At 34.7% G+C, this 27,279-nt stretch overlaps 1 protein-coding gene across 20 annotated transcripts in view; it reads right to left on the bottom strand.

Moving 5' to 3' along the window:
* Window positions 1-27,279, bottom strand: part of ADGRL2 (adhesion G protein-coupled receptor L2) — a 216,463-nt gene that overhangs the window by 47,994 nt on the left and 141,190 nt on the right. For all 20 annotated transcript variants that reach the window (XM_087889865.1, XM_087889869.1, XM_060690004.2 and 17 more), the window contains 5 exons: window positions 25,764-25,873; window positions 13,732-14,532; window positions 2,577-2,873; window positions 1,820-1,923; window positions 238-423 (listed from right to left, as the gene is read on the bottom strand). In XM_087889865.1, coding sequence (XP_087745991.1) covers window positions 238-423; window positions 1,820-1,923; window positions 2,577-2,873; window positions 13,732-14,532; window positions 25,764-25,873 — 1,498 coding nt within the window. The remainder of the gene's footprint in view (window positions 1-237; window positions 424-1,819; window positions 1,924-2,576; window positions 2,874-13,731; window positions 14,533-25,763; window positions 25,874-27,279) is intronic.

Raw genomic sequence — 27,279 nt, 5'->3', positions numbered from 1 at the left:
CCCAGTGGGGCAAGTTCTCTTCTTACTCTTTATAGTGAAAAAATTTGTTGCTTGTGAAAATGTGCTATAACTTCAACATCCACATACCTATCTAGATTTGTTACTTTCGTTCTTAAATTCCTAAACCTTCCTTACTTCAGGAGTAAAACAAGCAGATATTGGGCATTTCTGGAAACAAACAAGTCACAAGGCAAACATGTTTTAGAACTTGAGAAATCTGATTCAGTCTTTATCTACCTTGTTGTAACTCCGCCCTGCAGAGTCCTTCTCATTGGGCTTCAAATCTTGCAGCTGAGCATCAAGGATGTCTACCAACTGTTCCATCAGTCTGACTGATGAACTCACATCACCAGCAAAAATTGGTCCTTTGGTGTGTTTAGCCAATTCATTGGCAAGGTTAGCAGCATTTTCTCCACTTCTGATCTGGAATGGCAATTGAAAGGCAAATTAATTTAAGCAACCAAACAGAAAACAGTCCACCATCTATAGATTCTTCCAGTTAAGAAGAATCTATTTACAAGAAATTTTTCTATTTGAATGTTTTAAAAAAAAAAGACTTTTTAAGTAGGATTGAATATTTCTGGAAGATACCCGAGGGTTTGGGTCAATAAGGGAAGATGGTTTTTGGTAGCATTTGTAACATTGCTTTAGCATGCTGGACTGTGACCATAATAAATATTTGATTTGAGCAATGCTTTGAAGAGCCCCAGAAATGTGAAAGACAATATCTGTGCATGGGTCGGTATAGATATTTTTTTTTAATTTTCATTTTCTTGTGTGGCCAGAATTTGAAGATTAGGATAGGATGTTAAAAACTATGAAACAAATAAAATCAATTATTCTTCAACTACTATGTTTTGGTGTCTAAAAGCATTCTCCATCTTCACATAAACAAAATAAGAAAACTGTACTAACTTGAAGTGAAGAAAAATGATGTGGCAGCAACAAATAGTACCATTATTGAGGAGCTAGGTATGATAGGCTTTTGTGGGGAGAAAAACCTTGTTGAGCAGTGGACAATAAGGCTTTACTGACTGCCTAATTACAGGGCAGACATGAGAAAACCTTGGCATGCAGGCTACAACTGCCCCCTACATCTACCAATTATCTCTAGGTAAGATACCAAAACTCAACAGCAAAACATTCAGGGATATGGTTTTGGATTATAGAAATGGTTTATGGAGTTTAAGGGTGGGGAATGGAATGGATTTTATTCTCTCTGAGATTTCTCATTGCCTTTCTAAGAACTTTAAAAGAGCAGAATACATTTCCCCCATCTCTTCTGGTGTCATCACATATTACAAGATATTCTCCCACAACCTCTGGAACATCGAAAGGCTGCAATGCAGATCCTAACACTTCAAGTATTGCTCATCTCTAATGGAAGGCAATAGAAAAATGGCAGATTATAAAATAATAATAAATATGACACGTGCATCTTTTTCTTCCTAGGCATATGAAAAACATTCTTTTGTGTCTCTTCGGGTCATAACAATTAAACTCATGGAACATCCAACTAAACATGACCTTTATACATCACCTATAAAAGCAAGAATGACTGTGGGTGGACCTAATGCTATCAGATCTGTTCTGAGGAAGTCCAAAGAACCACTGGAATTCAGAAAGCCTAATTGTTTCTTTCCATCTAGAGGTTGGTAACAATTTTGCATCCTTGATCTGATAAGCTCAGATAGGCTCCAAGATCTATCCTGAGAGCAATGCAATTCTCATTATTCCTAACACCTGTGATGAACTAAACATTCATCTACAAATTCTCAGATTAGGTATGCTATCATATTAATGTATTATTCCAACCCACCTTCTGGGCCAGCTGGTTTACCCAGTGTGAAGTACAGTTGCTAAGATCAGGACCCTTAGGGTTCCATGTTCCTGTGGAAATCATGCAGAGGTATGAAGCTGTTCCTATAAAAAATACCAAAAAAATGTGTTTATATAATTATAAACTTTTCTTTTCCCTTTTTTCAATCTTCCATATACCTTCGTAACCTGGAAAAAAAAATCAGACTGAGATTTAATATATATTCAACTTTTAATGATTAAAACAATGCTATCTGAGGATGAGATAAAAAAAATACAGGATACTAATAGAAAACTAAAGCCGTGCTAATAATATTGGGTTAAAATGTCAGAGTTTCTGGAAAATCAATAAAAAAATGAATGGTTGCTGTTTTCTTCTTTCTCCTGGAATTAATCAAAATAGAGTTCATGAGAAAGATGTAAGAAAGTTTTGTAACTGTGTTTCTGCTCAACGCACCTCACAAAGTTGTTGTTATGGGGAAAATTAGAGGAAGAAGGAGTATTAGGTATGTTTGCTGCCTTGAGTTATTTATAAAATAATAATTTATAGGTGGAATATAAATAAATAAATCTGAAACAATAGAAAATGAGCTATAATTCCAATGCCCTCTAGAGCTTAAAACCTGAAGAAGTCATATTCTCCTAAGAAAGAAAAATCAAATGAAATATAGTTTAAGAGTAGTCAGCAAGGACAAAAAAAACAAAAAACAGTTCAAGATAGATTTTGTCAAACATCTTATTTGTTTTTAAAAACTTACCACGGGTTCCTTTGGGGCAGGGACGTTCCACCATTATTCCCCTTTGAGTCTGAGGCCAGCTAATCCCCCGGGCCACATCTGGTTCACAGAATCTCTCGGGCAGAGGGAAAAAACTTGTAACAGGAGGAATTTTCGTTGTAGAAACTGCTGGTGGTGACTTGGGACCTCTACTATCTTCTTTGGTTCCCGCAGCCATAGTTGTGCTAACAGCAACTTTGTGTGGGGTAGTGCTTGTGGTAGATACAGTTGTTTTGAATAGCTCTGTGGATGGAGTTATTGTCTCTGCTGTGGTAGGCACTGTAAAGGAAAAAGTAATGTTACTCTTTGCCTTTTAAATTCAATATACTATTTTTAGGGTTTGATATGTTATCTACACACTGTCCAGAGCACCTTGTGAGGGAGATAGGCAGATTTTAAGTTTGATAAATAAATAAAGAAAATAAAATGTTATATGGAGGAAGAATGAATAAGAACAGTTGTGAAACATTCTCCTCCTTCAGAGAGTATTGCCAGATAATCAGATGAAAATATATAGTAAGAATTAAGAATATTAATAAAGATGAACACATAATCCATACTTAGATGCAATCCATGGCTGTGTCTGCACGTATCTCTTATTTCTTGAATACAAATTGATAGATATATTTCTAAAGCTTGGGAGGCAGTAGTACCAAATTGTCTACTCATAACAGATACATTTAATAAAAGATCGTAAAATTATATTGATTGAAGGGATAAAATCAATGTTCACATTGGAAAAAGGCAAAATAAACAAGGAAACCCTACAACAGAGGGACAGGTTATAAATAACTAGGTTGTTTAACAACAACAACAAAAAATCTCCAAAAAAAGAAAGCACCCTAGTTGATGTCACTCACTCTGTCACTTGAAGAAAGATAATTAGTGTAACATCTTGCCGCCCGGCAGACATTCTTGCTTCAGAGATTTCTAGCACACCTGATTAGATCCAAATTGGGGCAGGGAGGAATTGGGAGACTGGAACGTTGCATGCTTGTGTTATCTCACTATTTCGACATCTCAGACTTAAACATCCCTTTCTAATAAAGCAAGAACTAATTTAAACCAACTACACTGCCTAGTCATCTGAGAAAACTAGTTTTCAACAAGTAACGTCTCTGTTAGCTCCTAGAATTCTTCATTTTATCAATTCGTCCAGAAATAATCAGGGTAACTGTTCCAAGTTCCAAGCTATTTTCAATAGAATTCAAGCTACTTTGGATCTTTGTAAAGGATGCGAATACCTGCCAACACTTAAGAATTCAAAAAAGGAGCCATGGTTGGTCACACAGTCAGCCAGATGTTTAGAGTAGATGATGATGAGCACTATTATTAAATACATAAAAATATGAAATCACAGCTGCCAGTTCTCTAGCTGGGATTGGCCTTCATGTACACTGAGTTCTTCCCAAGAATCTAAGATGTTTTACACGGTTAAGAGCTATTCCTATCCATTATTATACTGTATAGAGAGTTTTATATCTCATTCCCATTTCAAAAATAAAGCTATGGAAGGGATGAGGCCCAGCTATATTTTCTGGAAAGAATAAATAGGTGGAGATAGAGGATGCTTCTTGAAATATATCCTAGTGAATCTCTGTGTCTTTGCTTCCAGTTAAGAAAAAAAAAAATATTTCCTAGAAACGTAGTATATAGGTGGAAAAGAGGGTGCATCTTGAAATATATCCTAATGAATTTCTGTTTCTTTGCTTCCATTTAAGAAAAAAATAATAACTTAAACTAAACTTGATTTGGTATAACTCCATAGTCCTTACATCTAAATAATTGGATATTTTTACTTCTTCATGCAGACCAATAAAAATGAAGCAAGAGAAAAGAAAGCAAAATTCTTTCACTAAACCTCATACATTCTTTTTTTTTAAAAAAAACTGTTGTATTTATTAATCTACTATAGTGTTTTTCAGTTATAAGCTATAAATGACATTTATAAAAATGATAATGATGCTCATAACAACAAGGGAATAAGTGCATCTTGAAAAGGGATTTGAAAACTTCAAGGCTCCAGAGAATGGCAATTTTCTCAAGGGAGGGGGAGAGAATAAAATCATTTGTTGCTTCCCAGTGCTGGTCAGAATACAGACATTTGAATTTCTAAACAGTGATGGAGATTTGGAATCTATTTCTAGTTGACTTATTTTCTGAATCAAGATCTACTAAAATGTGTTATAATCTCTAGAAGCTCTCTAAAAATATCTCTAGAAAAAACCTGACAGGTTTGCTAGGCAATTCACAATAACAACTTCAAAGGAAAACATTGTTACTCATTTTTAAAATGATCAGGATTAGATTTCTAGGATTAGATTTTAAAATTTAAATTAAATGCTTATGTAGAAATAAGGGTTGTACCAAATCCCTCCAAAATGCCATCTTGTGTAACTGATTTAATCTATTTTATTAACATTTTGGATTGGCTATGTAATTCTTTGGATTGGCAATGTAATTCTTTTTTTTCCCCTTGGTGTTATTCACTGAGAATAATTATTAAGTTTGATGTCTATAGCTATTGATTTTAACTTTAAAATGAGTCACAGGAAAAAAATATATGAAAATATAAAAAATAACATCTCTGTAATAACATGAACACTTCAAAACTCTAACCAATGAATTAAATAATTTGTGGTAGGAGCTCTAGAGTATCAGCTCAATTTAATGCTCTGCAATTAGATGCAGCTTCTATATTACTATGCTTGGAATGTAACATTGCTATATTAATCTATTACACAGTATTTACATATATATTGACTTGTTTTATAATTTGATATACTAACATGTTTATGGTTTACACCGTAAGTTATAAGATAATAAATAGTATAATACATAGAGTAAAAGTCATGAAAATTAACAATTAACTAAAAAAAAAATTAGAAAAAGAATTTGCCACTCTCAATGGGTTTTTTTTTTAAAGGTTCAGAAGCTAAATCCCAAAATGATTATTTCATTAGATACCAGGTGGAAAACAGGAAGATGCCCAAGAAAAAGTATTAAGCAACATACTGTCTGCAGTGAGTGATAGCAACATTTGTTAGATTGCTAATCCTGTCTTTCCATCTGGGAGGCTTACATGGGATCTCTCTCTTCATTTTATCCCGATAACATCAATCCTCTCAAGATAGATTGCAATTTGAACCCACTCTTGGTCCAAAACCCCAAACATTACAACACATTGACTTAACAAAAAATAAAACAACTTGACTTTATATCCAGGTAAACCGGATCTGAATGTGTGGTTTTAAAGATGAAAGAGGGAAAAAAAGCCATTAAATTCTGTTTATGGTTTGATACACCTGTGGAGCAATGGGTCCAGCAATTCTGATTTTAAAAGATACGATGAATATTTTAAAACAGATAAACTCATGGGAAGCTTGTACAGATAGTCCTTGACTTACAATAGACCGTTCAAAGTTACAATGGTACTGAAATAAGTGACTTATGAATGTTTTCACACTTATGACTGTTGAAAGCATCCCCATGACAACTGATTCATAGTTATGATGGTTGCAGTGTCATTGCGGGGTCATGTGATCATATTTTGTGACTTTCTGACAAGCTAAATCAATAGAGAAAGCCAGATTCACTTAGCAACCATGTTACTAACTTAACAACTGAAGTGATTCACTTCATAACTGTGGCAACTGTGCCCGTAAAATGGGGCAAAACTCACTTAACAATTGTCTGGCTTAGCAACATAAATTTTGGGCTCAATTGTGGTCATAAGTCGAGGACTACTGTGTTTCCTTGAATATAAGACCCCATCTTATTTTTTCTTTTAACCTTGAAATAAGCGCTTGGCCTCATTGCTATGTGCTCAAAAGCCCAATTGGACTTATTATCAGGGGATGTCTTATTTTGGGGAAAACAAGGTACCAGTATTCAACTAGGAATCCTGCAGCTTTGCTTTTTGCACAGAGGCTTGGAAAACATGAAAAGGAATTCATGAAACTGAACGTTTCTATCCCTGAATTATCATTATTCAGTGTGGGAAGCGGGATCAACCATGGTATTTCCTGCATGAAATTAAGAATACCATCTGATTTTCAGGAAAGGAAGTCTCATTAGATCCATCACAGCTTATAAAAAATGTATGACAATTGTAAATAACAATTTCCCGGAAAGCTACAGAGAAGAAAAGGAAACAAGCAGCCAGTCATCAAAAGAAACAGTTAAAAAAAAAGGCATTTTAATTTACCATCCCAAAAGGTAGAATTAGCAAGTCCACTTGCATATCAGAGTATTAACCTGCCTCTAGCTATTGCAATATTAAAAGAATTATTAACTGGTGGAGCAACACAACTCAGAATTTTTGCTTTAAAAAAAATAATAATACCTGTATCTGCATTGGTGTTCTCTCCATTTTCCCAAACAAAGAAAAGACAGGTCCCTGCCTGGAGGAATTTACAAACTGTGACAAGCATTCACTCCCTATGAACTCCAGGCCTTCTGGAAACAACCGGATTTGACACTTTTCAGGTTTAATTTTTTTTCTTTGACACTTATTTCCTAAAGGCTTATGCTTTTTTTAAAAAAAAAGGATTTAAACCTCTTCTGTCCTTAGGCTATAACTTCTAAAAACACATATTCTTGAATGTAAATTGAATTTAACCACAAATGCAAACAAGGAGATGGGCAAGACATCTGTTTTTCAAAGAACCTGAAAAGAATATTTCTTTCTAGTGGGGGTAAGGGAGAGGAAGAAGAGGGGAAAAAAAAAAGGTAAGGAACTTTTAATTTTATCAGAATGTGGACAAGAATTTTACCTTCCTCCCCCCCCCACACACACACACCCCAAAAAATTCATGCATTTTTCAACATTCCTATAATGGTCAAAACTGAAAGCATTCATATCCGTCCATTCTGCAAATGTTTTACAAAACCAGAGTTGATTGTGCATCTTACTTGTTTCATTCCACGTTTACTTATATAAAACATAAAATTACACATGGTTTTTTTCCCCCTATGATTGTAAAGTTAAAGTTCCTATGGTGCCTAATATTACACACAATCAGTGCCTGTTGAAGACCTCTGACCTCATACAGTCATCTGTAAGATTAATGCAGGAATGGCTTCAATTTGTGCTTAGGTTTTTCTTTCTGCCTGTCTTCTTACATTCTATATAGTTTTATACAGAATAAAATGCACACGTCTGTCTGTCTTACCTATCTGTTACCTTGTTTCTAGCGGAGTACTCTCAAGAACTAACTCTTTCTGAAAGTCATGGTTTTCTGATTCTCATTTCCCATCACCAACATACACACACAGACACACAAACCCTTGTGAAGTGCCACGTTTCATTGCTAGTCTGATAGAGTACCGCCTGTTCAATCTTGCTGAACTTTCTATTCAGCCTACCTGCTGAAGAAAAAGAAAAAAGAAACAAAGGAGGCAAACTCCTCAAACCTGTCTATCTTCTCCGTTAAGTACTTGCCTGGCATCTTGTGAAATCTCTGTAATTTTCTTTTGATTACAATGCAGCCAGACTCCCAATGCTTTCTCAATTAATGTTGTCAAAAGCATCACAAATGCTTGGGAAAGTGTCAAGAAGCCACTACTGCTTCAGATCTTGGGGTGCTATGGAAAGAATCTGGGGGAGGTTTTCCTTATTACTGATATTCTAGACACCATGTGTTTAATTAAGTCGTTTCTCCATGACAGAAATCTGTATCAACAATAGTGCAATTAATACTCTCACAGATCCTCTTACTTCTGACAGCTTCTAACTCATTTAAGCTACCCTTGTGCCCTACAGCTTAACATCACTAAAAGGGATCACGATGACTCTTTTTTTGAGTCCAGCTAGGAGGTTAAAATCACAAGAGCATATAATTTCATGCGGCACTCTATGCGCAGCTGTTCATTTGCAAAGACAGATACCACTGCCATCAGTGTGGCTATTTAAAAAATGAGTTCTGAAATACATCTGCTTTGTCTGGGGAAAAAAAAAACGATCTGCACAATTTTAATACTCTTGCTACCTGTGCTGTAGATTTATTTAAAGTTTAAACACTGAATCTAAATGCCTAGAATGATTAAAAAGACCCCGTGGAAAAGTCAGATTCCTAGTCTAGTTCACCATGCACAATCTGAATGGAGGCTAACTACACTTCCTTCCCTAAAGGTGGCACCACAAGCATCCAAACAGATTTGGCCAAATCGACATTAAGAAAGGTTTGCGGAAGAAGATGTATTTGTCAGAAAGCAGCAATTAGCGATATCTACATTTTTAAGATATCAATCAATTCAGCTGATCTGAGTGTAAATGGTAGCCATACTAGTGAAAAAGGTGTTGTTGTTTGTTTTTGTTTTTTGTTTTGCATTTGGGATAACTGCGTAGAAATTTGGTAACTGTTTCTATGATGCTTAGCTGCTTTAAATTTATGCAGTACGTTGGAATTAAAAGTAAAGCCATTTTGATTACAGGATTCCTATCTCCACTCTGAAATGTGGTGAGTAATTGCATACTATAGATCTGCTGTTTAAGGAGGAAGAGAGAGAAAAGTTTCTCATGTTGAAACAAAAGATGTAACTACAGTAACTCATGCAAATCGGTTGGAGAATATTGTATCATCTCATACTGCTGATATGGTCTAATCGTTTTGCTCTTTGTCTGGTTATACAGCCTAGTTTCATGCCTCTGAAAGTGCCAGAACCTACTTAAATGCATAAATATCAACAAGAGATCAGTCCAGGGAGTAATTAAGAAAAAAAGACTCAGAGTCAAAGGGAATAAACCTAAACCATACTTAAGACAGAAATAAGCCCTATAATACTGTATTCATGGAAAATATGAAAAGATACTAGTAATCCTGTTTTTAATCTTGGATTTTGAAATTCTGGGACATGTATCAAAGTATCAGCCTGTAAGCTCGGAAAATAGTTTTCCTGTTATACAACAGAAGAAATAATATATTCCAAGATAATACTTATATAAAATAATATTAAAAAATCAAATATAAGTGGTAATGCAATGGTTAAAATGCAGTATTGCAGGCTAATTCTGCTGACTGCCAGTAGTTCGATCCTGATCGGTTCAAGATTGACTCAGCCTTCCATCCTTCCAAGGTCGGTCAAATGAGGACCCAGGTTGTTGGGGGCAATATGCTAATTCTGTAAACTGCTTAAAAGAGGGCTGTAAATCAAAGCAAAATAACAAAGTAGTAAACAGGAATAGCATCTACAGCAGTAGTATTAGTAATATCTACTCCTGCCACACTGTGAATGAGAAGATCTGGGTTCTACTTCCTATTCTTTCATTTACTGCATTGGGTAGCTTTGGGTCAACCTAATCTAATTCACAAGCTGGAGCTCTTAAGATTCAGTGGGAGAAGGGGAGAATACCACATACGCAATTTTGAGCCATTAGAGGAACTGTGAGAAAGCAATATAATAAAAGGCATTAAAACCAAATCCCTGATTTAGTTTAAGTTTGTGCTTTATTGCTTGGGTTAAGGGCTATGCTAGTCTTTTGAATGGTATGCAAGGGGCTCAACTTCAAAACTGTATGAAGTCGGAGAAATACCTTAAGTCTTAAAAGAATTAATTTGTCCAAAATCCTTGATATTCCATGAAGTTAATTTTGCATGGGGCCTGAAAGAGAGTTTAAGCTATGGTTTTAATGCTGCAGGATTAGAAAACTAGGCATTTTATGGAACCCTTCTGTAAATAATTCTGGCACTGCTACAGATACTGCAATATAATATAGAGAAGTAACACGAGGAATATCTCTTCTTAAGGGGAAACATTGACATGGATCAGGTTAAGTATGATATTTAGCTATGGGGGACTAAGATAGAGTAAGTGAGAGAAATAATTCTATTTGGTGCAAAGAGGGCAAATGCGGTATTTGAACCATTTTGAAGGAGGAAGTTGTGGTACAGACAGGTACTGACAGGCTACAAGATGAAAGAGGGGGTTTGTTGAGTTTCTGAACATATCATTACTACATGCATCACAAGTAAAGTGAATTCCCTATAATGGTCTTAAATTAGATATACTACAAGAATAGCCCTTGGCTTCTGCAGTGGACATTCTGACCCTATGATATCATTAAATGTTTGATATTAGGACAATTTCTTTTCTAAAAGCAGAGAAGGGTAGAAACAGTTGCTTATATTTGCTTTAACCATGAGCAATATGCGTAAACTCTAATAGTTTTTTTTTTTTAAAAAGTTTAACTGATGTTCTTTGTCCCTAAACGTTCATTCTTGAAAAGAAAATGGATGTCAAAGAATGAAATGCACTTGTTTACTTCTTTGGATCAGATCCAGATTTAATCATATTTAGAACAGGCTCACTGAAATCAATTTGTCCTATTAACTTTAATGGATTTAATGAAAGTAACGCTAAATTTGGGTCCAATCCATTATTTTTTTAAAATAATAAATCTCCTGCAACACTTCCAAGCTCATTTGAATTGAGTGGATTAATTTATATACGTTAAGCATATACGTTATGCTTTTTAAAAACAACTATAAACTACAATTTTTCTGTGCTTATCCACATCAACTGGATTCTGCATATTTATTGTGAACATACAAGAGATTATTCCTACAAACCAGAGACAATGAAATAAAGCATGGGATTATACAAAACTCTTATTTGAAAAAAAAATATGTTTGCATGAATATTTCTTTATTATATTCATTATTTTTAGAAATCGTAGAGTACAGTAAACCTGTAACCCTTGATTTAATAGATTTTGATTTAAGACATAAAACTTATTGGATTTTATTGTCCAATAGGATTTAAATTGTCCAAATTTGTCACATGAATGGATACTGTCCACTGTTCAGTTCAGATAATTTTGCTGATGTTCTGCTTTTGTGCATTCATTCTTTTAGCAAAGTAGTTTTTTCTATACAGATAGCCCTCAACTTACAACCACAATTCAGCCCAAAATTCTGTTGCTGAGACATTTGTTGTGAGTTTTGCCCCACTTTACGACTTTTCTTGCCATAGTTTTTAAGTGAATCACTGCAGTTGTTAAATTAATAACATGATTGTTAAGTGAATCTGGCTTCCCCACTGAATTTGCTGGTCAGAAGATCACAAATGAAGGTTACATGACCCCAGGACACTGCAACTGTCATAAATATGAGTCAGTTGCCAAGCATCTGAATTTTTGATCATGTGACCATGGGGAGTGCTGCAATGGTCGTAAGTGTGAAAAGGGTCATAAGTCAATTTTTTTCAGTGCCGTTGTAACTTCAAACACTCACTAAACAAAGTACTGTAAGTTGAAGACTACCTGTATATATGTATTTTGGGCTGTAAAAAATATCAAATGTAATGCTAGTCATTTAAATAGAAGATTTATTATAATTCTTTAAAGAAATTAGCATGAAAAGTATCCTAAATGAAATGCTTTAAAGATATACTAGTAAGATAGAAAATATTCCACACACTGTGTGTATATGTGTTATCCTTCTCTCTGCGTGTGTATTGTACATGTATGTGTATATATTTATGTATATGTGTGTGTGTGTGTGTGTGTGTGTGTATCTATGTATACATATGTATGTATGTATATCTACATGGTATGCATACCATATAGAAATGATATAGGGTTTCCTGCCTAAGCAGGGGGTTGGACTTCCAAGATCCCTTCCAACTCTGTTTGTCTATTCTATATCTATCTATATATCTATATCTATAGCATCTATATCTACATCTATATCTAGATAGATAGATAGATAGATAGATAGATAGATAGATAGATAGATAGATATAGATAGATGAGTTTTACTTCATTGTCTTAAAAAATCTCAGCAGAGTAGCCTTTAAAACAGGGGTGAAATGTTCCTGGTTCAGCTGAACCGGTAGCAATGGCGGCTGGTGGTTCGGAGAACCGGTAGCGATGGTGGTGCGAGGCTCCGCCCACCAACCCAGTCATCGTTACTTCCTGGTTTTAAACAGGAAGTAACCTGTTTTTTACTCTCTGCGCATGCATGCATGCGCCCTTCCAAAACGGTTGGGAAGGTAAGTAGATTTCACCCCTGCTTTAAACATTTTCCTGTATGTTCAATAAAATACTGATTGAACAGGTAACTTTTCAAATTCTTAGCACAATCTCTAATAAAATTAAGCTCAAGTCTAATCCAATTACTCTCCTCTTTTGTTCCCCAACTGATGGCACTGATCTAACTACTCAGGATGAGCTGTTTTCTCTTCAGAAATGAGATACACACTATCCATAGTTGCATTTGCACAGTTCTATAGTACTTTTATACTTTAGTATATAGACCTCTCTTACTTTATAGCACTTGTGATCCTATAGCTCTTTTACATTTACAGTACATCAAACAACCAGTTCTATATAACAGAAGTGATAAAAGTTCATCAACAGTTGAAAAGGAACATCTAATAAAATATATAAAGTAAAATGAAAACAAAAAACAGCAAAGTCCACAAATGATTCTGTGCATAACATATATTTTAAAATGAGTGTATTTCAGCAGCCTGTAACAAAATATTTTTATTGTGGTCTCTTGCCAATTATTTATCTAAACAACATTCTCAGTGTTTAATATCTGAACCATATTATATTGGAGACATTTCTTCATTGATGAAGCTTCCTAAATGTCCACTCTCTGGCAGTTTATATAATGATACCATCTTTTAGGTTCCTATACATATTTGGTTCTGCATTTGCCACATAATTGGAAATATGAGAATAATTGTTGCAGTAACTTGCAACAAAAATATTACATCACATTCCTTGGAGCTCACAATGGAAACTGAAATGAAAACCTTCATAATGTCCCTGCTAAAACAAAACAGTCTCTATGAGATGTTTTACCATCACATACTTTTCTAATACTAGCACAAAATAATTAACTTTTTTAATATATTTCATTGTGAAGTGAGAGGAAAGCACCAATGCTAACATATTTCTCATAACAAATAGATGGGGTATTACAAATAGTGCATTTAGTATTAAAAGAAACTGTCCTTATTTTGCCATGGCATAGGTAAAATTTAGAGCAAAACTGTCCTCTTGTTTTTGTTTTGTTTTGGCAAAACAGCAGCATTCATTCTAATTTCAAATACATTAGAATCTCATTTTATTAAGCAGTTTATTTATTTATTTATTTATTTAAATAGTTAAAAAGAGAATTCCTACCTTGGGCAGGGTCAGGTGGACCAAATTCAAGAGAATATCGTAGGATGAAATTGTTGTTCCACACATACAGTTGATTGTCTCTTGGATTGTAATCCACAGCAGCAATATAATGATACATGTTGGGGAAAGGAATGTCTACATATTCTGCTCGGCTTAACCTGGTGTTGTAAATGTAGTCGATTGCATTTTTACCAGTTTCACTTTCATTGTCTTGGTAAACTGATCTCACAACGTAAAGCACCCCACATATCATAAAAGCATTAGAGGCTGCCCGTTTGTCATAGGTTGTTTCCCATGTTGCTTCAAAACGCAGAGTATATGGATTGAGTTGGCTAATGACTATCATTCCATTGTTTTGTTCTGTAGCATAAATTACCCACAAGCCATTTTCATCCACTGCCAGATCAATATCAGTCTTTCCACCCCATCTGTAGGGGGATGTGTCATGGTAGTTGGCAGAATTTATAATAGCTTCTCCACTCTTAATTCTAGTCCTTAAGTCAAATTTGACAATGTTTCGGGTTCTTTCCTTATTAAAAAAGACCGCACCATCATACACCACAAATCCAGTACCATCCACTCGATTCGGAAGCTTATATGTTGTCTGTTGGCGTCCATTTTGGAAGTCCTCTAAAGATGCGTATTCTATCAAAGTATCAGTGCGGTATGGAGTCCATGGCATGAAGTATATTTTATCTGCAGCCTGAAGAGGATCTTTGCACCATGCACCTGCCTTTTGTTCAGCTTCATATAAATTTGGGGAATCCACCACAGCTTTCAACGTCCCAGGGCAAACAAAAACTGGTAGTCACAGAAAGAAGCAAGACAAGACCAATTAAAAAAATTAATAAAATTCACAATATCCATAAAGTCTAGGCAAGCACACTATGTCTGAATTACTTTAAAGAAACAAAAAACCCTTTAACTAACAACAATGCCTTATAGTTCATATATAATTAATACATGTATTAACCTTTGTCATCATGGTCCTTAAAAGTTACACCTGCAGTCTTTTCTCTGACAACAAACCAAGGTTCTATGGCATATTACTAAATCTGGAAAAAATTGAACTACCCTTGCATAAAAGCATTTATTCTCCCGAGTGTCTAAACGATGTAGAACAGTTCAACTGGTCGGTAGATGTTTTTAATTCTTAACATTTTCAAGAAACATTCAGAAACCCTCAGACTGAAAATAAAGCTGCTTTTGACATACAAGGGGGAAAAATTAAAATTAAAACATCAGATCCGTAGACCTTCATCAAGAGCAACAGAAATAAAGAGCAACCAAAGCAATGGATGGAACAGACCAGGAACCCTGTAATTATGGCATGCTATGGAGAGGGTTCTGGAAAGCCAAGCAAGATGACATTTTTATTAACAAATAGTAGTGTTGGGTAAGAGAAAGACAGGGAAAGAGAAAGAAAGGGAGGAAGAAAGCAACGGGAGTCTTCATCTCAGAGCAGGTGCCATCAGATACTAAATCCCACCACCTGCTTTTAAATAGCCGAGTCAGTTTAGCAGCCAAGTCCGTTTATTGCAAAATTGCAAAATCAACTTCTTTTAAGGAAGGATACTTATGAAATCCTGCTGATTATTACAATCTCGGAGTGTTGTGGGGAAGGGGAAAGGGAGGAGGTCAACATCCATAAGGCACATAACAAGGAGCTGAGGGGTTTGGACTATATATGTTATTTACCTTTTTGCTCCACTTCTATTTCAAGCATCGGAAGAAAAATGAAAAAAAAAAGTGCAAGGGAAAAAAAAAGAAGATTAACACAAATTGACTATTAGGCGAAGATTAAATTAGTCAACAGATGTTAAACACAGGGAGAATAAGAACTGCACAACATTGGGTAGAGAGAAACAGACAACAGGAAAACCTAGCTGGAGAAAGATTCTACAGTTACATAAGTGAACATGGATCAATCATTTTAGTAGGTTAAAGAGGCAGTACAGAAAATGCTGGGATGTAGTTTCACTTAGTCAACCTGAATAAATAATGAAAGACTTGACTAATGCATGATATACATAGCCTTCTGTTACCCAAGCAGCCTTAACAAGTGCACGTAAAAAGGCCTTCTATTAATATGCTATCATATGCGTGTGTTTTAAAGATTGTATTTTAGTATAAAGAAACATCTTGGTTAAAGGAAAGGCTAAATGGATTTGCATAGGCAGATCTCTTTTGGGACACCAATCTTATTCTTCAGCCAGAAAGAAGTGTTACTGTTACTGAAATTGCAAGATATATCAATAAAATTGGATTAGTCCTTATGTTTAAAATATTTAATTCAGACTAGCCTCTTGCAAAGTTTCTTTGAGACTGCAAAATCCAAATCTTGAACGAGAAGCAAACCCAATATATTTGGGCACTGTAAGAGTTCTCAACTGGTTTGCTTTTTATTTAAATCAGCAATTTATGTGAAGTTTAGTCTGCCATTTTTCCAAAAACAGATGTTTCTTTAATTTCTTTTTAAAAAGATACAATTTCTTGTGGTATTTATCTTTACTGGACTTTTCAGTTCAGGACAAAGTGGACAAAAATGCAAATAAAATTGGGCATGCATGTAAGTAATTACAACATAGAAGAATATCTCTTAAGAATAACAGACAGTGGATTGAGCTATGGCATAGAGTTACTGAACAAACCACAATTGGCTGAGATTTATTCAGCACCCTAAACCAAAAGCAAGCAAACCACAGAACAGCTTAACATGATGTATGTATCCACTCAATATACCATTAGTCTCAAAAGTCTATACTGTGCTGAGTCAATAGATTCATAGGAGCTTTTGAGTTTTCCTTTAAATCAAAGATTTCCCAATTTTAGAATTTTCAGAAAAGAAAAGAAAGAGAAGATCTACAAAATTGAATGTGACCACTTATTTTGGCTATGAATTTTTCTACAGCTGATCATTCCAGCCTGTAAGGTGGGTACCTATTGATCATATCTCAAAGTCATTCAATGATGACAGTGAAATCCAGCAGTTCAGCCTAAAATAATACAAATGAAGAGCCAAGGGTGCATACAAAACAAATAATTTGGGCATGGAGATGGCATTTTATTTCATTTTAGAAGTATTGAAAATGAAGTTAAACTATGCAAAGGTAGAGACACACAGTCCTTAATGCTCATGTATTATAATTCAGAACTATGGACTTTCTTTACTTTGCTTTAAAATACCGCTGTTTTCTAGATCACACGGTTCAGTTTTAGAAAAGTCTTTAAGCAGGCTGACCTTTCCCATTCTGCCACATAGGAGATAAGATTACCAATTTTACTATTTGAACTCTCTCTTTTTTTGGCTGTTACCCATTATAGAAAAACAATCTTCAGAGAGATACCCAGTCTTTTCTCATTCAGAAAATCCTGGCAGCAAACCTTAAGATAAAACATTTACAATTTTTGTCTTGACAAATTCCATAAGTAAGAGTAGAACATCTTGGAAAGGTTAGATTATACTTTTTTCCATGGAACATGCTTTCCCCTCTCATAATGAGAGAGGGGAAGGTGATACCTTCTTCATGTTAGCTGTATTGCTGGTTGAAAACACCATGGTTAAAGAAGTAGAGGTTCAAGAGGACAAAAGAGTAAAAAAGGTCATTTGTTTTGGAGAATGGATGGATTACCACCAGCTATTCCATAGCCAAGAAATGTGATACAATGAAAATTTATTTACCTCCACACACACACATTCCACAGGGAGGGAGGGAGGGAGAGGAAGAGGGAGAGGGAAAGAATCAGCAACCCGATAATAGATACTTTCAGAGGTGACTTTTAAGTACTAAAAGTGGAAAAACTTGCTACCTTGATTCCATTAGTTCACCTTATCTTCCGATTTGCTACAATGGTTTAATGTAAATTATGCAGTTTACCCTGGTTTTATTTCATTTCCCACTACTTAGAAATGGGAATGTTGAGATTTCAACTTTAGAAATAATAACTTTTTTCATTTGCTCCATCAATATCTCATCCCACTACCTACTAAAAATTAGGGTGGTTTACGTTCAAAAAATGAATATTAGAAACATTTTAAAGGCCAACGTCAGAAATATTCTGGGTTGAAATGTTCCTCACATACATAACATGTTTTCTATAATTCAAATGGAAAAAAGATGACAGAGGAAAGAAAAGAATAAAGAAAGGTAAGATATTTTTGTGTTGTTGTGCAGAAAAAGTCATCAATAATCCCAGGAAAGGGAGAAAGGAAAAAGTAAGGTCCACATTAAAATTTTGTGTTTATAACTGCAATTTCCTCTTACTGAGAGAATATGGAATTGTTCCTGGAGGTCAAAAGTATGCTTAAATATTGTTTGTGCATTATTCCATGTGACTATTATGCAATTATATGTTTCTCTGACGCCTTATAAGGTTTTGCTTATAAGCAAAGTTACACAAATTACATGATCACCTTTTGGTAGATCTGAGGCCTGAATTAAATCCTCTGTCTAAAACAAATAAGTATAACAGTCTAGATAGAAGTAAACAAGAAACAAAAATCAGATTTATGTTTTCATTTAGGTAAATTTAGGCATTTTGCATCAGATTAACCCAAAAGAAGGACAAAGAATTATCATCAGAATATGTACCAAATTACTGTTTATTATCCTGTTTTTTAATAAGTGGTATAATAAAACAAACTACTTGTCTAATATAATTAATTAATCCAAGGCAGGGTTCTATTGAAGATGTTCAGATAAACAGTCAATACAACTATGTTTTGACAACCAGAATTCCATAAAACTCCTTCCCCTTAGGACTTTTTCATTTGTTTAAATAAATACCGTATTTTTTGGACTATAAGACACACCAGTGTAGAAGACGCACCAAGATTTTGAAGAGGTAAGAAAGAAAGAAAAAAGTTTTTGCCCTCCCCAGCCCCCAGGAGCATTCTGCAGGCCTCCCAAACCCTCTGCGCATCCTATTTTTCGCAAAAATGGGCCCATTTTTCTTAAAATGGGACGAGCAGGGCGGGGCTTCGGGAGCCAAAAATGGCTCGTATTTGGTGTATAAGACACACCAACATTTCCACCCTCTCTTTTTTTGGGGGGGGGGGAGTGCGTCTTATACTCCAAAAAATATGGTAATGCTGATTTGTGTTCATCATTTACTTGCATGTATAGCTCTTTTCTTATTGAAACTAACGGGAAAATCTACGTATATATCAGAATACATGTAAGACTTCAAGTGAAATGTATAAGCAACTTGCTGCAAAATAAATACTAGCTATAAAATTGCTTTATTTACTTTTGCTTTGGTTGAAAATCATTCACCTTGAAAAATGTTGGTCATGGCATTCTTAATGCAGCATGCCTCAATGCTAAGGAAATTTATTACATATTTCATACCAAATTTATTTTAAACACTCTGGCATTGTCCAAAAAAACATTTCCATGACAGTAATTATTTGGAACCGTCACATTTCTCTTTAATAATGATATAGTCTACCACATATATCTTATGCACTCGATTCAATCATTAACTGTAAAATACACAGTTAAATTACTTCTATTAATTTTAATGATACTCAAATACAGTTTTACCTGGCCAGGGTCCATTTTTACTAGATCTGAACAATCTAAATCAATTTACTATCCCAGGAAGTAGAATATAACCAAGTAAATAGAACAAAAAAAGTTTAGAAAGAGGTTTGTAATCCATCACTTCCTGATGTTTGTGGATGTGAGCATATTCTATATTAAAAGAAACAACAGTGTACCTGCTCAGAATATTAAAACAAGGGCATAAAGACAACAAAAACAAATAAATATTAGTGTCATGCACACAGTGGGCACATTGAGTACAGCTGTACATTTTTGGGGACAGCCTGGTAAAGTAATAAAATTGCAAGGTCCAATAGTACAGCTAGAAAATAAAATACCTCTGAATGTTTTCCACAGAATTCCCGGATACAAACGAGACTTAAAATAAAACAGATATATGAAGTGGTATCTCTGATGTGCTTTTTAATCCTAAAAGGACTGACTTGAGTTATTTGGAGTATCAACATATACTGCACAATTCAGAGAAATGTCAAATGGGCTTCTCTCCATTGCTCTGTAATTTAATCAATAACACCCTTATTTCAAGTCTGCATTTTCGGTCTACTTTAAAATTCTGATTTTAACAGTATTTCTCTTGGAAATGTGCAATTTTGAAGGGGGGGGACACAGAAGATGAATTGTTGGAAGGAGAAAAATTTTTTTGAAAATAAAAGAAAATTTTCATTAAATATATGTCTTTTAGATGGCTAAAATTGAGAAGCAGAACATATACTATATATTTAATATAATCCCGGTCACATGAAAATAGCAACCAACTACAAAAGTAGTTCCCAAATAATTTACCACATAAACTGATGAATGGATGGTGTTCATTTAATGAATAGATTAATGAGTATCTGAAGTTCAACTGAGATACCCGAACAATAATAGAAGTGTATGAACACTGGAATACATTATTCTTATACTAAACATTTGCCTTGCCACAGGGCCTTCTGTTCCTCTTTGTGGTTAAACTAAATTTGCCAGTGCTTTATTTGATTTAATTTTTAAAATAAGTGTCACAACGGAGCACTGTGCAGTGAATGGGCTGCCCTGCTGTTCTAGGAAAGAAATTCCAAGGTATGCAGAGGAACTAAGAAAATATAGTTATAGTAAGACACAACAAGTAGAACCTCTTAAGGAAGGTTTATCCCATTATCCTATTTAGGAATACATTTCATTGTATTCAAGTATTATGCTGGTTTACAGTAGCACATTTTGACAGGTTTTTTTTTTTTTTTTTTTTTTTTAATATATTCTATGCCAGGATTTTTCAAAATCTATTCCATGGAATCTTCTGCGAACTTTATGGGTACCATCAGAGACTGTGGGTGGGAGTGGAGTTCACTGGAATTGAGCACATTTTCCAGCTAGAGTTTATTTCTTGATGTGCTCTATTCCCTGCATGCCACAAAACTGATGACAACTGGAAATCTGAGATAGCAGGACCAATGGCTGCCATATATGATGATTCTTCTCCTTTTTCTTGTACATGCAATAATAGGTGCCTAGAGGAAAGGCTCCAAAATGAAGAGAACCAATAATCACATTAAAAATGTTATGACTTCCTAAAGTTCTGCTGTTGTTGTGTTTTTTTTTTACTCCAATGATGCTTTCAACTGAATGCAGTCCACAACTATATAGTTAGTTATTAATTGTTCTCATATATTCCAGGGTTAACCTGGAATACATGAGAACAACTCATAACTTGGTTCATTCTTAAAGAACTTTGGATTTTTGATCATTTGGCCTTTTCAGCAATAGTTTTGTAAAAAGAAAAACTGTAAGGAAGTAGGAGCCCCAAATCTATTCATCTCTTTTGGATCTCTTAGCAGTGACAAGAATTTGAAATGCCCAAAGTGATAGAGTACAATCTTAGTATGAAACAGTCATCCATCAATGGCCAACTGGGGTCAACAATAACAAAAGTCAGGCTGCAATGAAAAACTGCAGTCATCTTTCCATGATTTTAATAAAAAAAAATTGATAGTGGTTTTATGTTGTAGCTGCATTGGTAGTAAATTAGTTCAGAAGGCAATATGCACTGTCTGATAAGGATGCGTTCCTCTCTCCATGGCCTTGAACCTGAAACATACGATGGATTATAAATGCATTAACTATGAAACACCATGCAGCACAGTGCTTTAGTGCAAGTAAAAACGAGATGCACAACATTACGTGCAATAAGCAGTTTTATAACAATTGTAATATGAGTGTACATGATATCCCAGATATTGGTGGTTGCTGTGAATGACCAATGCAAACCCTCCAACACCTTCAAAATGTATACCGAAAGGCTATACAGAATGTAAAAAAGCAGAAAAAGGAAGAATTTGGGCATTGCAGAAAGAAGAAAGCTAAAATTTGAAAGTAGGTTGCTATGGAAAAGACCAGAGATTCGAACAAGCAAATGAAGCTCCTGGGAAGATTTTGAATACATCACAGAAATATGGGTAATTTTGGAGAACAGATGTGTACCTAATTTTGGCATTACTGCACACGTAGTATGTACATGTATGAATAAAATGCCTTTTGTAATGTCGTAGTGATAGTACGGAAAAAGAATAGCCATATTACTTGTACCTTAAATTAAATTGCTTGAATAATTTTCTCCGCCCACTACAATAGTGGGCAAAGCAATATAACTACAATTACTATGAATACAGAGAGGCGGTTTTGAATGAGAGATTTCCATACATTGAGTAGGAAGATCCTATTGGCTGAAGCATAAGGGCAATGATACCAAAATTAGGTATTCAAAATAAGCAGCACTACGTATACTTTGGCTGCAGTTAAGAGTTATTAACATTAATATTGTTCCATCGGCCTCATTATTTTTTAAAATCTGCAAGTTGAAATAAACTGGTGCTAGATCAGTCATGAGAAAGGTTGCAGCTCTGCACCCACCCGGTTATGAGACCATTATTGGGCTACAGAATTAATTTTATTTCAACATATGCTACAAACATATTTTTACACTTTAAATGCAGTACAAATTAAACAAAGCACCAGTATGTTCGCTTGAGATTTTAAAAAATAACATGTAATTTAAAAAAAAGTAAATATTCACCCAATATCAATTCCAAATAGATTTATTCAAAATTAAACCCTAAATTTGGTCCATCAGTTAGAAAAAAATTCTATTCACAATAGTCCTGCATAGAAAAACTTAGGAAAATATGTAACAGATGACCACCGAACAGTATTTTGCAATGCCATTCAGAGTTTTCTTCAGTTAACTGCAAAAGAAATCATATTTTATATATATATATATATATAAAAACCAGGAATGCATCCACATTTGTCCTAAGAGCCCAGCAAATGATCTGAAAATAATATTTGTGTATATTTAAACACTTCCTCCTGCTACAGGAAATGAGCCCAAGAAATATAAGAACCTTGATATTTGAATGGTGTCATAGCCTCTTTCTGGTAATTTAAAATAGTAATTTCAAGGTAAGGGGATGTTATGATCAAAATTATATTTTTCTTAATAGGCAAAAATGCATTACTCCCAACATGCTACAAGAAAAATGATATAATGAACCACCAATAATAAGACACTGGAAAACAGATATTAAAGTTCAGCATATGCAGTGCATTTCAAATCTACTGATGGTACAGAAAAATAAAACCACAACAAGCATCTTTTTTGCAATGACACAATGGTAGAAATACACAGCAAGAATGGGGAAAAAAAATATGAACTGTGTTTGGCCTTTAATTGCTTCTTAGTAAAGTTCATAGAAGAATTAAATACTAAGTATTGCCAGTGCAAATTATATTACAGTATTTTTTAATTATGTAATTAGGAAAATTAGTATAAATATAAAGTACAGATGACGTCTTGATTGTTAATCTGGTTCTTTAACACAAGAATAGCACCAATCCAAAATTGTCTGAACCTATGGAATATGTACCTCCCTTTTACTATAAAAAAGCTAAAGTTTGTGAGTATTAAAATAATTAAATGGGGCACAAGGAATAAATGGGTGTACAATTCATGCACAACTAAATTTTAGTTATAGGCAGTTTCTTTTTTTCTAGTCGAAAAGGTGACACTAAATTTGAATTTATTTTTAACAATGGAATTCTAAAAAAGTGTGCAACTTTTTGTGAATCAAGTGAAAAATGAATCAAGCAATGTAAGCTTTGTGATCAGCTGTTGCTATGGGAGGAGGACTGCAGAAACCTCTGTGAAAAGATTAGATTTAGAGAGATGCTTGTTAAATGTAAACTGTTCATTTCAATAAATCCTTAACAAATTCAGGTTTCACAGCCTCAACATGGTATATTAATGACGACATTTTTCTGCAAATTTGAATGCATACTTTCAATATGTAGTTATGTACAGATTCAAAATAAGAAAATAATAAATATGGCAGATATAGATTTACTTACAAATTGCCTGATTAATTAATCACTTAATGCATGACTTAGCAACAGAAGATCTGATCCTGACTGTGATCTTAAAATTGAATTTATTGACTGTCTTTTTAATGACCATAAGAGCTGCGGTGGTGCAGTGGTTAGAATGCAGTACTGCAGGTTACTTCTGCTGACTGCTGGCTGCCTGCAATTTGGTAGTTCAAATCTCACCAGGCTCATGGTTGACTCAGCCTTCCATCCTTCTGAGGTCGGTAAAATGAGGACCCAGACTGTTGGGGGCAATATGCTGACTCTGTAAACCACTTACAGAGGGCTGTAAAGTACTGTAAAGCGGTATATAAATCTAAGTGCTATTGCTATTGCTATTTCAAAATTACAACAGTGTAAAAGAAATAGCTGTGCAACCAATTCTTTCATTTATGGCCACAGCAGCACCCTGCAATCCACCTGACTGCAGTTCAGGTTCTTTGTAAACAGTACACATTTGTGACTGTGGCAAAGTCCCACAGTCCTGTGATCATTGTTTGTGTAGTCTGTAGCTGGCTTGCAAGAAGCAGAGTAAATAGAGAATGCAGACATATAATCATAAGTTGCAGTTACACAATGCTTCCCTTAATGACCATGATGATTTATTTCATGACCAAATGGGAAGTGAGGTCATAAGACTGTTACAGCCATGTGATTTTTTTTTGGGTTTAAAAAACAGAAATGCCAGACCCAATTGTGGTTTCTAAGTGAGGACGACCTGTGCCTCCTTTTGTAAAAGAAATTAACAGCTGCTAAATGTTACTCTAGCTCAGGGGTGTCAAACTGGTGACCCACAAGCCGGATGTGTCACGGGCAGGCCAACCCACCCCAGTTCCACAAAGGGAAAAATGTTGTGATACGTCACATGACAGCAACGTGACACCGCAAATTTGACACCCATGCTCTAGCCACCTCATGATCTTATTTGTGGCTTTTTGTTGTTGTTGTTGTTACTCTTTATTTCAGAAGTCTTATAATTCAGAAATATTCTTAGATCTCTTTGTACACACAATATCCTGACTAGGTGGCTCAGTGGCTAAGGCACTGAGCTTGTCGATCAGAAAGATTGGCAGTTCGGCGGTTTGAATCCCTAGTACAGGTCTCCTGCGTGAGCAGGGGGTTGGATTAGATCATCTCCAAGGTCCCTTCCAAATCTCTTACTGTATCTACTGTATGTTTGGGATTTCACTGATTTTGAGTAATATTTTACTTGGGGAGTATAAAGGCCAATCCAAAACCTTTATCTTTCTTACTTGTAAATAGCTTATGACTGATTTGCAGGTAAGGTTTAGATTGTCTTCAGACTGATAAAATGTCCAAAATTTGCAAAAAGATACAGGACTTAATTTTACACTATGTGGTGATTGTATCAGCTTCTGTTCACTTATAGATTTGGTGAAACACAGATTTCGACTAGGGGTACCTGAACCTTTGCACGCAACTCTAACACTTAGCCTTACATAATGGAGTAGATATGTAGTTTAATATGGAATTCTGCTGGGGAAAAAGGATGAATATGTATAATTATAGATGTATTCTTGACCAAAGACCATGATATTTAAGATGGGGGTAAAATAAATTATGCTAAATCTAGTAATACCCGGGATATTATTCCCAGATACATCCATGGCACACTCCAATTCATGAGCCAAAATTACCACAGCAGGTAGCCCTTTCAAAACTAATAGTAAAGTCAGTAGTTTCTTTATAGAACTGCAAGCCAAGCCAATTTGTCAAGAACTGGTACTGGGCATAAGAACAATTTCCTATTGACTCTTTTGAATAGCTAATTCAAGTTTCTTTTTCTGAGAGGAAAAAAAAATCAACTATAGTAGCCTTAAAAGCCAAACACTTAAGAACACAGACAGACACTTGGCCAGCATCACACCATGGCTCCTTTCCACACTTTGTGAAGCTAATTGGAGACCCTAGCCTGCAAGTGTTCTGCATGCAAAATGGTTCTCAGGCCATAAACATGTGCTTCGTTTCTCCATCAATATGGCTCCAGCATCAATTGTGAAAGCTAGAGTAAGAGAAGAAGAAGAAAGGGTGGGGGAAGAGCATACTTACTGTAAGGGACACATTCATATTGGACTTCGAGGTATTTATATGTTCCAGGACAAGGATCAGGAAACACATCAGACCCAGTAACTACTATACATTGAGTTCTGTTGTTGCATCTGTAAAAAGAGAGAGAGAAAATCAACAGCACAATTTTAGAATAACTTATTATTTTTATCTTCTGGTGGCAATTTCTATAACCCTCTATAGTTTAATACTCGTCAGATGCAATGGATTATAATATGCCTGTTTCCCAGAAAGTGGAGGAAATTAGTAAATGAATAAATGTTCAGTGTATAATGAAATGTCGATTCACAGCAATCGCGACTAAAAGTTTGGGTAAAACAGATCATTCCTATCCTTTTTCAAAAGTCCAAATTGTTGTTTTTTGTTTGCTTTCTTTAATGGTGAAAAATTTAGAAATTACTCTAAATTTTGAACTCAATTTTTCTAACAATTAATGAATTTTCAGTCATTACAATTATTAAACAGCAACATTCTTTAAAAAAGCAACACAATTTAAATAGTTATACTTATCATTCACAGCTGGATATTTTCCAGCAGCTGTGCATCTGAGGGGCCAAAGTTTTAAAGATGGAAATACTACAATAACCTCAATGGTATTGTGGAGATGTGGCAAGCACTGTGCCACCAACAGTATTATTGGCAAATTTCTAAGTGGATTACACTCAACATAGAATATTATGTTAAATTATACATATTATGGTAATATAGACTAAGAAATGATTTAATCAGCTCTAAATAAAACTGTAAAATAAAAAGTGAATTTAAAAAATTAGAAAACCAGGATATTTTTTTAAAAAATGTGCAATATTAAAAATCATAAAAGATCATTTTTTTTCAAGTCATATTCTCCCTCAACATTCACCTCCCACCCTAAAGAAAACTTTACAAGAAATCAAGCCATGATCCATTTCCCATAAAATGACCAGAAGCTGCTGGTTTACAGAAGTCTGGCAGCCTGTAGACAGATACAATATAAAAGACTTGATGTTTCAAACTGAACTTTAATTTTGAATATAAATGAAGTGATACTTGTCAAAACATAGAATAAAACTAAGTTGAGCAAAACAACTATCAGTGTTTCATTTTGAAGTCAAAGGAAAAAGCCAAACAAAAGGTCAGGAACAGTTTGGTAACTAAAACAAAGGAAGTTTGGCTGCTCTCCTGAGTAAGTTCTGTTTGTCAGTAAACTGAGGGAAAGGCAGCCAGATCTTAAAATAATAGTCTAGCCTTTGACTCCAGCCATATATCAAACTACTGCATTACTAGCACTTCCCATACTATTGAATACCCTTGCATAAGTTGAAGACATCTATCTTGAGTTGGAGAGTTTCTGACATCTGTCTTCCCAAAAAAACAGGTGTAAAATCAAGCCATGTTTTCAATTCATGTTTGCTAAATGAATATTAATATTAAGTGAGCTTAATTGCAGCATTTCATAATAAATTCAGTGTTGTTACTAAATGATAAAATAGACATCTCCCCTTCTTTTTAGTATTTA

This window comes from Pantherophis guttatus, chromosome 3 (assembly GCF_059756535.1).
Source record: "Pantherophis guttatus breed Tessera chromosome 3, ASM5975653v1, whole genome shotgun sequence".
Lineage (NCBI taxonomy): Eukaryota > Metazoa > Chordata > Lepidosauria > Squamata > Colubridae > Pantherophis > Pantherophis guttatus.
Note: the sequence above shows the minus strand (reverse complement) of the source record. Positions and strands in the feature narration are given on the sequence as shown.